The sequence below is a fragment of the Silurus meridionalis genome, chromosome 27 (assembly GCF_014805685.1).
Source record: "Silurus meridionalis isolate SWU-2019-XX chromosome 27, ASM1480568v1, whole genome shotgun sequence".
Taxonomy (NCBI): Eukaryota; Metazoa; Chordata; class Actinopteri; order Siluriformes; family Siluridae; genus Silurus; species Silurus meridionalis.
In genome coordinates, this window is record NC_060910.1 from 3,240,288 (window position 1) to 3,254,095 (window position 13,808).

The 13,808-nt window shown below is 35.2% G+C and overlaps 2 protein-coding genes across 6 annotated transcripts in view; one reads left to right on the forward strand and one right to left on the reverse strand.

The window, feature by feature from the left end:
- Window positions 1-7,640, reverse strand: LOC124380590 (fructose-1,6-bisphosphatase 1-like). Its single transcript, XM_046841716.1, has 7 exons — window positions 7,387-7,640; window positions 4,459-4,621; window positions 4,279-4,371; window positions 2,638-2,778; window positions 1,707-1,844; window positions 1,446-1,565; window positions 1-906 (listed from the first exon to the last, which is right to left on the reverse strand). The coding sequence occupies exons 1-7, from the start codon at window positions 7,554-7,556 to the stop codon at window positions 718-720; spliced, it is 1,014 nt and encodes a 337-aa protein (XP_046697672.1). The 5' UTR covers window positions 7,557-7,640; the 3' UTR covers window positions 1-717.
- The window catches only part of si:ch211-102c2.8 (trichohyalin), a 20,766-nt gene continuing 14,542 nt past the window's right edge, over window positions 7,585-13,808 (forward strand). For 2 of the 5 annotated variants that reach the window (XM_046841714.1, XM_046841711.1), the window contains exons 1-5: window positions 7,761-8,735; window positions 10,550-10,660; window positions 12,034-12,091; window positions 12,448-12,554; window positions 12,691-12,751. In XM_046841714.1, the coding sequence (XP_046697670.1) occupies window positions 12,037-12,091; window positions 12,448-12,554; window positions 12,691-12,751 (223 nt within the window). In that variant the 5' untranslated portion in view covers window positions 7,761-8,735; window positions 10,550-10,660; window positions 12,034-12,036. Of the gene's footprint in view, window positions 7,708-7,760; window positions 8,736-10,549; window positions 10,661-12,033; window positions 12,092-12,447; window positions 12,555-12,690; window positions 12,752-13,808 lie in introns of those variants that run through there. The other 3 variants (XM_046841710.1, XM_046841712.1, XM_046841715.1) reach the window with 3 other exon arrangements.

Here is a 13,808-nt window from a genome sequence, read left to right on the forward strand (position 1 = left end):
TGTTTTTTAAATATTTATTCACCTTTATTTCTTAATTTTATAAAAAATCTTAATACTTCCACTGTAATGAAACACATGTAAATGCAATGTGGGAAATAATGTAAAAAGTAAACGAGCTTATTTAGGAAAATACACTATAAGGGCAAAAGTATTTGGACACCTGACTTTTCCCAAAACTATTTCCACAAAGTTCGAGGTGCACAATTGCATTGGATGTCTTTAAAACCAGTAGCATGACATTTTCTTATCACTTGAACTAGGAGACTCAAACCTTTACTAGCATGACAGTGCATAAAGTGAACTCCATGAAGATATGTTTTTTCTGGGTTGGAGTGAAAGATCTTCTGGTATAGAGCTCTAACCTCAACCCTACTGAACCCCTTTGGGATGAATTGAAACTTCACCTCAGCTATATCATTACCTGACTTTACTAACACCCTTGTGGCTGAATGAATCTCCACAAAATCTAGTGGAACATCTTCTCAGGAGAGTGGAGCCTATAATAAGAGCATAGAGGGACTAAATTCCAAATGGAATGTTTAAAAAAAAGAATCTTATGGCCAGGTGTCCAAACGTTTGTCCAAATAGTGTATAAAACATTTACCAGACAATTGGCAGAATTTTTCAATATTGTATAAATGACGTGTAGAAGTTATCAGACATCATCCTGGTTTTCTGCTATTCAGTGGCCATGCTGATAACAGATCATCTTGTGTCTCACTTGGCGTGTTTCTTATAAATGGCGATGTACTCCTTGACATCATCAGGGGAACCCAGCACTACTGGAGCTCTCTGGTGGATAGTCTCAGGCTGGATGTCCAGCACATTCATGGGTCCTGTGGTCGCCATTCCTCCAGCCTGCTCCATGATGAAGGCCATGGGGTTGCACTCATATAGCAGCCTCAGCTAAAAGACAGTTGGACAAAAGAGTCAGGATCACTGATAACAGTTCAGGCATGTCATCTTATTACCTGAGCTACCAGGGTTTGAACCTATGACCTTCAGGTCCACGGATTTTATACCTCAACTGACAGTCTATAAAAATGCCTCTATTTTAGTCTTGAAAATCAAACAATTAATTAAAAAAGTTTTAATTATAATCCTGAATATGGGGGTGGATTCTGATGCAGCTAACAAATGTGTTTTTTTTCCTTCTTCTTTTGTAATAAACTACAAAAAAAGAATGATAATAAAAATTTCTCACCATGGACCTATTTTGTTACTGAAATTGTAAACAAACAAACAAAAAAATCCTAATTTCCATTTAATTTAATTTCAACTTCAAATTGTACAAAATGTGGAAAACTTCAATGGGGTAAAAACGTATGCACGCCACATAAATCTCCATAAACTATATTGTATTTACTGTATATTATGCTTATTTCTTATTTCTTCATTCATACAATCGTTTGTATTATGTAGAGATTTTTTTCAAATTTTCGCACCTTGCCCTTTGGACTCTTTACGTTTGCAGGGTACAGGAAGATTCCACCGTAGACCAGCGTCCTGTGCACATCAGCCACCATGGAGCCCACGTAGCGCCCTCCGTACGGCGCACTGCCATCCTGAAGATGCAATACAAAGCGATCATGAGGACAGAAATGACACAAAAAAGGAAAAACAATCTAATATGGAAATATAGTGCCTGAAGTCTAGACGTTTGTATTCATTTACTGAAACTGAAAGTCTGAAGGAAGACCAGTTACCTGTGGGAATTTCTTCTTCTGTAGATATTCCGTCACGTCTGGGTAAAAGTACTGAGCGTATCCTTCATTGAGACTGTAAATCTTCCCTTTCTTTTTAATCTTCACGTCACGGTCCACCAAAATAAACTCGCCTATGGCCTGTGAGACAATAAATCAGAGAGAGATGATACAAATGATAGAAATGACATTTACTGTAGGAAACGGGTTTAAGGAATAAAACACATAATTCTGCAATAATCTTGATGTATTTTATTCCACTTACACCACAGAAGGCTGCTTACATTATATTTTCATTTATTCATAGTTAAATGGAAGGTTTTATTTCTTTTTATTGGGGTTATTAAGACAAAATATGCAGCTTGACCTAAAAAAAAGTAATGATAAAAAAAAAAAAAACATCAACAATTAAAAAAAAATGTTAACTGTGGATCATTCACCATACAAGTTCTTGTGTGAGTTGTTACTACACTATGCAACAATGTTATTATGATGTGTGTTAATATAAACAACTGGGATATATACAACTGTATATAATATAAATCTGTTCGACCAATCAGAATGAAGAATTGGCTGAGTTGCTGTTTCTTCAAGTAATGTAAAAATATTTAAAGAAAAATGTTGATATTTTTTTAAATTGCTTAGGTTTTTTATTCAATTGCTTGTTGGTGAACCATGATGGAACTATAATGAATGGACATCTGGTGTCACCCAGATGAGGACAGGTTCCTTTTGAGTCTGGATCCTTTTAAAATTTCTTGAAGTCTCAGGGGTTTTTTCCTTGGCGCTGTCGCCACTGATTCGCTCATTAGGGATAAACTTACAGGGACTAATTTATGACACTAGAATTTCTATCACAATCTATTTCACTCTTTAAAGCAAAGAACAATGTTTATTGTTCCAAATTGTTCAAATTGAATTGAAGTGAACTTACAGGATCCAGCATGAAGCAGTTGACCCCTTGACCTGTAGATAGAACCAGCATGGTGGCACTACCGTAGAGGGCATAACCCGCGGCAACGATCTTTCTGCCTGGCAGCAGGGCGTCCTTCTCAGTTGGTTCACTGTCATTGTCCTAAAATATGCACAAAAATAATTATTAAAACATTCTACTGACTTTCAACTATTCTATAAAGTATCTGTGGTATGCTGCTCTGGCTAAAGCTTGGCCACGCCCCTGAACTAATTGTGAACTGGTTAAAAAAATCACACTGAAAGACGATTGGTTATGAAGGGTAAAACAGGGTTTTCTTATTAGCTGGCTGTTTTTCTATGCTAGGTGCGTCAACCTGTTAAGCTAATTAGTTCATTTGTCATTTGGCATATATTCAGTATCATGGAAAAATGCTAGGTATTGGTAAAGAGTGCGAAACCGTGTTTTATTTAAGCAAATATGCTGGAAGGTCGCTCTACATTACGCTGTTTTCTCGGGAAGAGAAATTTTTGAAAGAATGCATTCATTTGATCTATGTTTATATTTTCATTAACTGTCATGCTAATTCATTCATGTGTTGTAAGGCCAGTGCTCCAGCATGAGGGCTGTGGAACATGCTGGAAGGTCACTCAGCTCGGTTTCTATGTTACACTGTTTTTTCAGTGAATAAATCGGAGGAAAACGTCCTGAAGCACGAGTTTTATTAACATAAGGAAAAGAACAGGTACATATATGTATGGTCACTTGGTGTTTGTGTCATTGTAGTGTTAACCTGAATCTGATAGTTTGGGAGAATTTAATAGTTTGTACTAATAAATTACATAAACATTTTTGAAAAACGATTTATTATTGTATTATAAATTTAAAGTAGTAAATAAAAAATTTTTGACAAGTAATTCACAATTTTTGTTGAGTTTACACTACAGTACACACCATTTTTTGTTGTCGAGGTTGCACTGTATATATATATATATATATATATATATAAATATATATATATATATATATATATATATATATATATAAATATATATATATATATATATATACACTTTTTCCACACACTTGTAGATAATTATAACTTTCTTATGCCTCTTTAGTACAATTTATCTTTGTTTTTTTGTTTCCACGTCTCTTTACTGTATAGCATTGTTTATTGTTTAATATTTGCTGTATTTTGACATTAGCCCTACTGTCATCTGTACAAATAAAATTTGAAACTTCCTGGTAAGAACATGCACAATGTCTTGACAAACTGATATGTATCTGTGGCTTTGACTATGATTTGAATTTGCCGTGGGGTTTAATATTTAATACCACTTCTGTACGTCACTCTGGATAAGGCCGTCTTGCAAATGTAAATGTAATACAGCGTATTTTGTGTATGGTTTTTCGGATTCTGCATTATCATTGCAATAAAAATTTTAAGAAATAAACTTTTTGTATACGGCAATGGTTTTGCATAAAAATTGGAACTATATTTCAATAGTCCACTGGTATTGATGAACTTGGTTTAAATAAAAAAAATATATATATAAAGTGTAGGGAAGTGTGTATACGTGGATGTGCGATCTAAACAGCCAATCAGCTTTCACTGATTTTCACAAGTGTACAAGTAGAGCAGATTGCATTGGAAAATACCTTTCTGTAAATGGCAAAAATAGTTCCAATGGAAGCCAGACAGTCGATGTTGGAGGATCCGTCCAGTGGATCAAAACAAACCACATATTTGCCCTGCGAAAGAAGGAAATCCAAAATATTTTTAGAGGGGATATAAAACTAATACATAAAAACCACTTTCAAAAACCTATTCATACACACTCTTTGTTCAGGCTCAATGATGATGGCTTTTTCGTCCTCCTCACTGACCAGCACGCATGACGTGAATGAAGCCTTGATCATGTTCATGACCAGATCGTTGGACAACACATCCAGCTTCTTTACCTGGTCTCCTGTTACATTAGTGCTTCCTGCAATCCCATACCTGAGCAATAGAGTGCGAGAGAAGATGAATCTCTTGTTCCAATGCTGCAGTTTTCTTTCAAATCAGACTTTGACCTATTGCACAAGAAACTAAGCACTGTCTCAGCTATCAGTATTAGACACATGCATGGATAATGGAGTGTTGAGGTCAGCATTAAGTCCTGTAACAAAGAAGAGCTGATGAATGAGTAATCAGGGTCTGTAATAATAATTAAATCAGGAAATGAATCAAATTTACGGTGGAAACAGTGACTCTGCTTTATGACTCACTGATTATAGCAGTTTTTCCCTACAAATAATTTTTATAAACATTAAATCATTTCATTTTCTTAAATATTTACACTATATGGATAAAGGTTTCCAGACACCTGAACATTCACATTTAGTCCTGTTATAATAACCTCCACTCTTCTGGGAAGATGTTTCACTAGATTTTAAAATGCACTTGTTGAGATTTGTGCTCAATCAGCCACAAGGGTGTTAGTAAAGTCATGATGTAGGTGAGAAGGTGAGGAGGCCTGGGGTGCAGTCAGTGTTGAGATTAGAGCTCCATAGCAGAAGATCTTCCACTCAGACTCATATAAAGTATATTTTCATGGAGCTGACTTTGTGCATAGTGGTATTGTCATGTTGGAACATTTGGTTTTGGTCTTCTAGTTTAACTAGAGGGGAAATTTCATGCTGAAGCATTCCAAGATGTCTTACACAAACGTGTGCCTCCAATTTTCCAACAATTTGGGTCCTATAGTGTATATGTAGACCTGTTTGTTTTCTTTCATACCACAGAAAAGAAATGCTCTGCAGGCAGCATGTGCATGGTACAGGTTAAAAGGTAGAACTAGAACGTGTTAATCAATAAGAGCGCGTTGTAAAGATAAGCGCGATCAGAAAACTTATTCAACACTGACACATAATTACTCCACCACAAATCCAATTATAAACATAAAAACCAATTCTTGACATTTATTGCTGCAAGACATACAGATAATCATAGAAACTTATTGTACAATTTATTGGTTTATGTAGTTTGGTTTATGTGGTATTATAATGGATATATTTTTGTGTAAGTTTGTTTGTTCGGTTTTATGAAGAAGCTAATCAACATTCTATTATTCTTCTGGGATAATTTGTTTGTTTGATTAACCTGGATAGCTTCTAGTTTAACTAATGATTAGATTAGATTTAACCTTATTGGTATTGTGCAAATTACAATTGCAGAGCCAATGAAATGCAATCTCACACACTATACTGGTGAAAGTTTGCGAGTGTGATTGTTAAGATTTGTGCTCATTCAGACACAAGGGTGTTAGTAAAGTCAGGGACTGATGTAGGTGAGAAGGTGAGGAGGCCAGTCATGGTTCACATTCATCCCAAAAGTGTTCAGTAGGGTTGAGGTCAGAGCTCTATAGCAGCAGATCTTCCACTCCAACCCACACAAAGCATATCTTCGTGAAGCTGGCTTTGTGCACAGGGGTAGTATCATATACTGGAACAGGGTCTTCTAGTTTAAATAAATGGAAAATTTCATGCTACTGCAACCAAATTGTATAATTGTGTGCCTTTAACTGCGATTACAGTTTGGGAAAGAACAACATATGGCTGGGTGAGTCAGGTGTCCCAAAACTTTTGTCCATACAGTGTATATCTTAGTGCTGGTATGAGGAAATGAGTAGAGACCGGCTCAGTGCAAATGTGGTGCAAATATAAAGGTACAAAGAGAATGAGGTCCTTAATCCAGTGACCATCAGGTTCCTATACAGACATCACATAGTTATGAAATGTAATCATAATCATAATCATATCCTCTTTCATCTTTATAAATAAATGAGTCTTTGGAACTGATTTGTTTGTATGTGTATATATATATATATATATATATATATATATATATATATATATATATATATATATATATATATATATATTTTTTTTTTTTTTTAATTTAACGCAAATTCATTTTAACGGAACTAACATACTATTATTGCATTTCTGTGTGAACATTTATATACAAAATATAAAGAAATAAAATATACAAGGAAATTCAAACCTTCGGTGCAAAACAAAATTTTAATCACAAAACATTTGTTTTACTGATGCGCCAAGTCTCAAATCGAGCACAGAAATCCGGCAATTAAATCCGTCCGTGTGGAAACATAGCAAAGTTCCGTTTGGTGTCCTGATGATTACCAACATTTAAAACATCATCATTACTTTAAAACATTTACAAAGTATTTTGTCTTCATGCTCCATGTTGAGTTCGACTTCATTAATAATAAACATACATATGCATAAAGCATCGAAATTTCTCCATGTCCATGTTGATTAGAGGATTTAAAACTTAAAAAAATAAATGTAAAAATATTAAAAATGCGGAAAAATTTTGATTAATCACGATTTCATATTTTAGTTGAATAAAGCCCTAATATATATATATATATATATATATATATATATATATATATATATATATATATATATATATATATATGCACACACACACACACACACACACACACACACACACACACACACACATTCTTCGATAGAAAACCCAGTGATTGATACTGAAATCTCCTTCTATAGAGTCTAAACATCTATTTAAAGAAAAATTTTAATTATCAATGACTATTATATATTATAATATTATTATAAAGTTATAAAAAGCTGTAAAACCTTCTGGCACTATTGGGGTATAAACATTAAAAGATATCAAAACTCATCAGATAATAATTGCTCACAGTATAAAGGCCATTTTTTTTCACTTACAGGTTAGCGATTCCTGCTTTCCTGACTGCCGAAGAAATGGCTTTAATGGCTGTGCACATGGAGTTGAGGAGCGTGGTCATCTCTCCGGTCCCTTTGGCTTTCCGTCCTTCCTCCAGGACGAACCTGGTCAGGGTGATTACATTGGTATCGAAAGCTCCTCGGTCTGACATTGTGAGCTGTGCTTTGTGAAGCTGCTGTGCAGGTACAGGTGGACAGAAAGACTGAACGGACACGAGCCTGGTGCAGGAGTTTGAGCGTATTTTAAAGGGGTGTGTGGGCTGCTAAACCAATCAGATGAGGAATTTACACACGTCTAGTTGGGTAAGATATTGGCCTGGGCAAAGTTCATGAACTACAGCACTAGCAGCACATTTTAATCAGTTAACTTTGGTTAATACGCATGTGGCTAAAAAAATGTGACACAAGATCTGTCAAGGGGCCACAAGGAAACTATACAATGCATTGAAAATGGAAATACTTCCATTTTACTTCCATAGGTCTGTGCATGTTTATGAGTTCCCTAAATTCCCCGAGAATGGAGACTGGAGGTTAAAAGTCAGGCACGAGCAATCTAGCACGTCACTCTGTGTGTGTCTAGGTCTGAGTCTGCAGTCCAAGAGATAATAAAGGCTTTATTTGATCAAAGCCGTTCTGTTTGTGCATTTGTGATGTCAGTTGGTCGATGTCAGTGAACACAAACTCCTAATCCTACGAGAAAGGTCTAGAAAGTGCACTGTTGCAGGAAAAACAACAGAAATAAATCTCAAATGGTTTTCACTACAAATGACATTACAAACCACCACAAGTTATTAAGTGCAAGCTCTCTGCTGCTGAGAGTGTGCAAAGGAACTGAAGAACTTGCCTGACTTGCCATCAGAGAACATGACCTTGCTTGAGCTGCTGATATTTATACATGAAATGGAGCTCTCAGAAATGTATCCAAATAAGTGGACTGCTCTGAGAATGGATCTTACACTTCCAGTGACGGTAGCTAAAGCAGACCCTGAATCTAACCAAAAAACATCTGAGGTCCACCATGGGATGGGAGCACCTCAGCAGCCTTGCTGTCATTAGTATGAACCATGCAGTTCCTGGTCAGATTTGCTACGATGATGTAACTGACGACTCGAAGAAAGCAAGAAAGATCAGGTTTTAGAGAAATTGATTTGCAGTGAAAATTGTGTGTGGTTTGGATGTTAGTGTGTAGTGCTCATTAAAAAATAAAGTAAATTGGTTATTTATTTTTTTAGGTGGCGTCAGGGTGGCGAGGGTCACGGTGTGGTTCTCCCAGGTTTCCTCAAACCACTCTGGACCTTGTTCTCTCTTGACCCCTTATAGTCCTGATAATGGTAAATGTGTATTATACACGAGCATGTAAACAAAAAACTAAACTAGAACCGGATCTTGTTTATGTCCTTTTCCTTCTAGCTACTATCATAACACAAGTTACACCCCTCACCCTAAACGTTAAAAGGGAAATGTATCATCTCTCTTTAAATAAAAAAAGCCATCAACATAGTTTCATTTCTAATTTAACATAACCTTCATGAGCATGACTGTCAGTAATTCAGCTGTAGCCTTTTTTTTTCTTTTTTTACGTTTTTAGGACCTATTGAATGTCTCTCATTTGAGACACATTATTTATTTGAATTTCCCGAAAACACAGAACACAGCAAAATAATATTCTATAAATTTAGGTCCCAAAAAATCCAACACAAAAGCAAAGCAAAATTAAGTACAGAAAATTCAAAATATGAAATAAAAATACTTCAGAAACTCCTCAAAACATTGTTCTCTTTGCTTCACAGAAAATAGCAAAGCAAATAAAACTAACTCAGTAGCAAGGACTTAAACACTACTACTCGAGATAGAGATTGAGATAAAAAAAAAGTGGGAAACAGAACACACAAATGAAAAAAAACGCAAAAAAAACCTGAAACAAAAAAGAAACTTAAACATACACGGGGGACACACGGGCACAATAGCGACATCTAGAGGCTAAACAGAGAAAACATGTAAAAAAGAGAGGAAAAAAAGGGGACTAACAGAAAGCCCACAAAATCCTGACCACAGAGCCATGTATTTATTTATTTATTTATTTATTTATTTATTTATTTATTACATGAGATAATAAACGAGAGGAATTGTGGCAACTTTCATATAACATTCAATATAATGGAGTTTGGTTTAATGCAGCCCTCAACAATTAGGCCCTTATTTAGGTTTGGTTTCTGTCCCTTTACAAGAAAAACGTTTGAGAATCTTTGAAGACTTTAGAGTTGAGTGTGAAAGTAACAGCAGTTGAGCTGCAGAAGTTTGTTCCATTGCTCTGCTGCCACATGATTGCATGATCTGATGATGGGAGGATGAGGTGATGTTTTTTTTTTTTTTGCTTTCTTTTTGTGCATTTTGTAGTACTATACATTTCGCAAAAAAAGGATATATATGTATATATAAATTTTCATCATAAATTTTTTTAGCCCAGTTTTTTTTTTTTTCTTTTGGTTTGGTGCCTTGTTGTTTATTGCTACCTTTTTTGCATTTTGTATTATTACACATTTTGCATCATTATTTTTACTTTTTTTTTTCACCACTGCAAATGTTTGCACACTTTTTTGCTTTTATTTGGTTTGTGCATTTTCTACTATTTTTTTCTTTTTTATGAATGCAAATTCCTTTGTTTTCTTTAGGTATGTTTTTAGGTGCATTTTGTACTTATTAAATGTATTTTTTTATCAGTAAAAGTATTTGTCCTTTTTTTTCATGTTTATCCTTATAAACTTTTGCACACCTTTTTCTTTTGTCTTGTTGAGATTTTTTTGTTTGTTTGTTTTTTCCCCATCAATTCAAGGTTTTCGCACCTTTCTTTTTGTTTTATTTGGTTTGTTGCCTTGTTGGGTATTGTTCCTTTTTTTTTTTTTTTTTAGCATTTTGTATTATTATACATTTTGCAAAAAGATTTTCCCTTTCTTTCATCAATTCACACTTTTGCACACTTTTTGTGTCTTTTGTTTAGTTTCTTTGTGCACTTTATATTATTTTACATTTTGCAAAGAAAAATAGGAACAAAAATCACTAATCTTTTCTCTCTCTCTTTTTTAAATGCATGCACACTTTTGCACTTTTGCACACTTTTCTGTTCTGATTTATTGTTGGTTGCTAGGGCCGCTCCGTTGCTAGGTGCCCTGGCGCGCGCTTGGCTTAAATGTCACTCCTGGGTCTCGCGCGCGGCTGAAGCGGGCTTTTCCGCTTCTCCTCTGATCCTGAACTAACCGTGAGTACAGATATCACATTTCTACAGACTTATACATCATTCATTTATGAAAAATTACTTTTTTTGAGTTTTGAGGGACAGGAGAAAATAGCAAATATTTTAGAAGTCACTCTGCCGCTTCAGATCCGCGCTGTAAAGGTTTATAACAAACAGAAAACTTATCAGACGAGCTTACATTTTAATTACAACATTCAATATGAATATTAAAGTGAATTTAGGACATTTTAAGACATTATAAAAGTAAAATACGACCTGAGAATGTGCGGAATCTCTTCCGTACTCTGAGAGTCGTTTCCTAGGTAACGCTAACACCGCAGGGTCCTAACCGTGGATGGGGGGGGGTGAAGTCCAAAATTGGTTAATTTGTTATAATTTTATATTTTGTAGTTTTAGTTTTTTATTGTTGTACTTCACATATTACTGAAATAACCTAATTCATATAGATTAATAACTGTTTATTATTATTTTTTTAATATGCGTATCCACTGGGGTCTTGTCCCCCCCCCGTGAAAGTATCAAATGGTTCAGTCCGTCCCGTTCATAAATCAAAACAATTGTAAATTCTACCATTCTTTATATGTTTATATTTTGTTTTTTTTCAGTTACATGGGATGAGATGGAGAAAAAACTTTCCTAAGATCAGAACAATGACAATGGGTGTAAAAAAAAAACGAGAGATAAAATACCTCAATCCAAAAAGACAATGGCGTGTGTACATGTGCACAGGATCCATTCAGAATCCTTCATTTTAATGTATTTTTGTCCACGGATTATTAAATTATCATTTCATAGCGTTTCTCTTGATTTGTTTACTCTGGGGCCTTCAGGAAGGCATCCATAAACATGTGCATTTTCACATCCTTTGATTGGATGATCAGAAATCGCACTAGTCGAAGCTCACAAACAATTTAAGAAATTTGCAGATACACTTCATTTACAAGACTGACTTTTAAAAAAAAGCTGGACATGGTGAGGAAAAGTTGGACGAAACAGTTCAAAACAGTTGTTAAAATTTTCATGAACCTTTTACACTTATACATAATGCACAGAAAAATGTACAAACATGCAGGAAAACTCGGGGACATATTCTGAGGTAAATATCGATGCTTCTGATAGAGATGATGTTTGCGGGCGGTGCAGCTGCGGCTACAGTGAAAGGAGACGTGTTAAATTGTGTTTCTTGCTTTAGTGATGACATTCATTCTCACTGTATGAGATTCCTGTCTGTGATGCGGCGCTCTGTTATACTGCGTTTCTCAATAATATTGATGTTTCTATAGCCATGACAGGACACCACTGAAGGCCTGAAGGTGAAATACATGACCCGCAGCATACATTCCTGATCATTAGTATGTTTTCTCTCTGATGTGTAGGTTATGGACAACTCCAACCATGATGGGGCTGATGACACTGATGAGCTGCTTAGTATCGGTTAGAATAATTTCTTCCAACTGTTATTGATTTGAGTTTGTATTTGGTTATGTGTTTCTGCTTCAGATTAAAAGTGCATTAGTCAATATTAGAGCCCATACTGTTTATGTAGGCAAAATACAAGCACTTGAACCTTTCTTTCATTCACATCCATGCACACGATACCATGAATCATTTGACTGTTCCTATCAGTGAGTAGGACCAATGACTAATTAGATAAATGGGAGATTTACATTCACTTGGATGGCATTTGACGCACACTTTTTATAATCGATGCGCAACTCACGCACTGCGCAATCAACTCAGGAACCCTGAATTGCATTTTTAATCTAATTTTGTTCTTTCATTCGTCTCAGAGGTGATCAGTGATTTCTGTCCAACTCGAGACCATTGTGACATGCTGCTGGATGCCATCGATGCTCAGCTTAGTCGCCTACAGGTCAGAGAGACGCTGGTTACCGAGGTGGGGTTTCTGATGTTACAATGATTTAATCAGTGCAATCTTGTGAATGTCTTCAACGTGATATTTATATGGTCTTGGATCACTTTTAATGTTAATAATATTCAAATGGAGTGAAAATCCAGTTTTATGTCTTTAGACCTGCAGTCTTGGCCAAGCAAAAGGAGAAAATGGAAAAAGAGAGGATATTCTTGGTTCAGGTAAACCCACAATGCTCACACTAGCAAGTGTCAAAGCGACGGGCGACCATTCATTTTCAATGTAGCCGTGATTTGATTCGGGGCATTTAATTCAGGGTGTTATGATGCACTTAGATCACGGTTTGATTTAGCACATTATGCTAGTTTTACAATGTAATTTGATTCAAATCAGTTCTGAAAACAAGTAAAGATTTTGACAAGATTATTTATTTATGAATCAATGCGAAAAAAAATGTGCATAAAATTAAATGAATAAAATATTGCTACTGAGGTTTAATAATATTAAACAAAATGTAGTACAAGTTTACTATATCTTAAAACCAACAACATTATACATTCTCCACAAAATCTAATTGAATAATTAAAGTATCTGACCAGATTGAAACGTTCTAAGTGGCCCATTTGGTATCATATAGAGCTCCAAAGTTGGCTAAAATGGCTGGCTTCTGCATCTTCATTCTTGCACGCTGTAGATCATATTGGTGTGAAGTAATGTTGTTTACAAGCTACTGAAGCACTAATATAACTGTTATAATGTGGTTATGTAACCCATATTACCTTTAACAAGTGTCCGTTTTTGTGATACAAAGCTAACGGATCTAAGCTATTCTTAGTATATTTGAACGATACGGGTTGTGCAGGTTGGGACCTCTGGTGTTCAATTACTGCAACTGCAATAAACGCGTAATTAATAGAAATGCTAATTCCCATATTGTAAATCGCACATTGCCGTGAGGCACGTAGTCATTATCAAGTTATATAATGGGCCAATAGGCTATAAAGTTACAGCTACTACCAGCGATGGACAGAAACAAAGTACTTAAGTAGCTTTTTCGTGTATCTGTACTTTACTGTAGTATTTCTATTTGAAGAGAATTTTACATTAAATTCACTAAAGTTCATTTTACATTTCATTTGCATCAGTTCAACAGCAAGCAGAACATTTAGAGAGGAATAAATGATAAAGAAACTCCAGACTCGAACTCACCACAACACACGTGACCTTATTTGCGTGATTCTTTTGGAAGTAGTTGAAAAGAAGGTTTTGGGCTCATGA

Excerpts from the sequence above, each read along its gene's own strand:
- LOC124380590 (XM_046841716.1), bottom strand. The coding sequence starts at position 7,556 with ATGTCAGACCGAGGAGCTTTCGATACCAATGTAATCACCCTGACCAGG. Across the intron at positions 4,372-4,458 it reads TCATTGAGCCTGAACAAAGA|GGCAAATATGTGGTTTGTTT; the intron begins GTGTGTATGAAT and ends CTTCTTTCGCAG. Across the intron at positions 2,779-4,278 it reads TTTTTGCCATTTACAGAAAG|GACAATGACAGTGAACCAAC; the intron begins GTATTTTCCAAT and ends TGCATATTTTAG.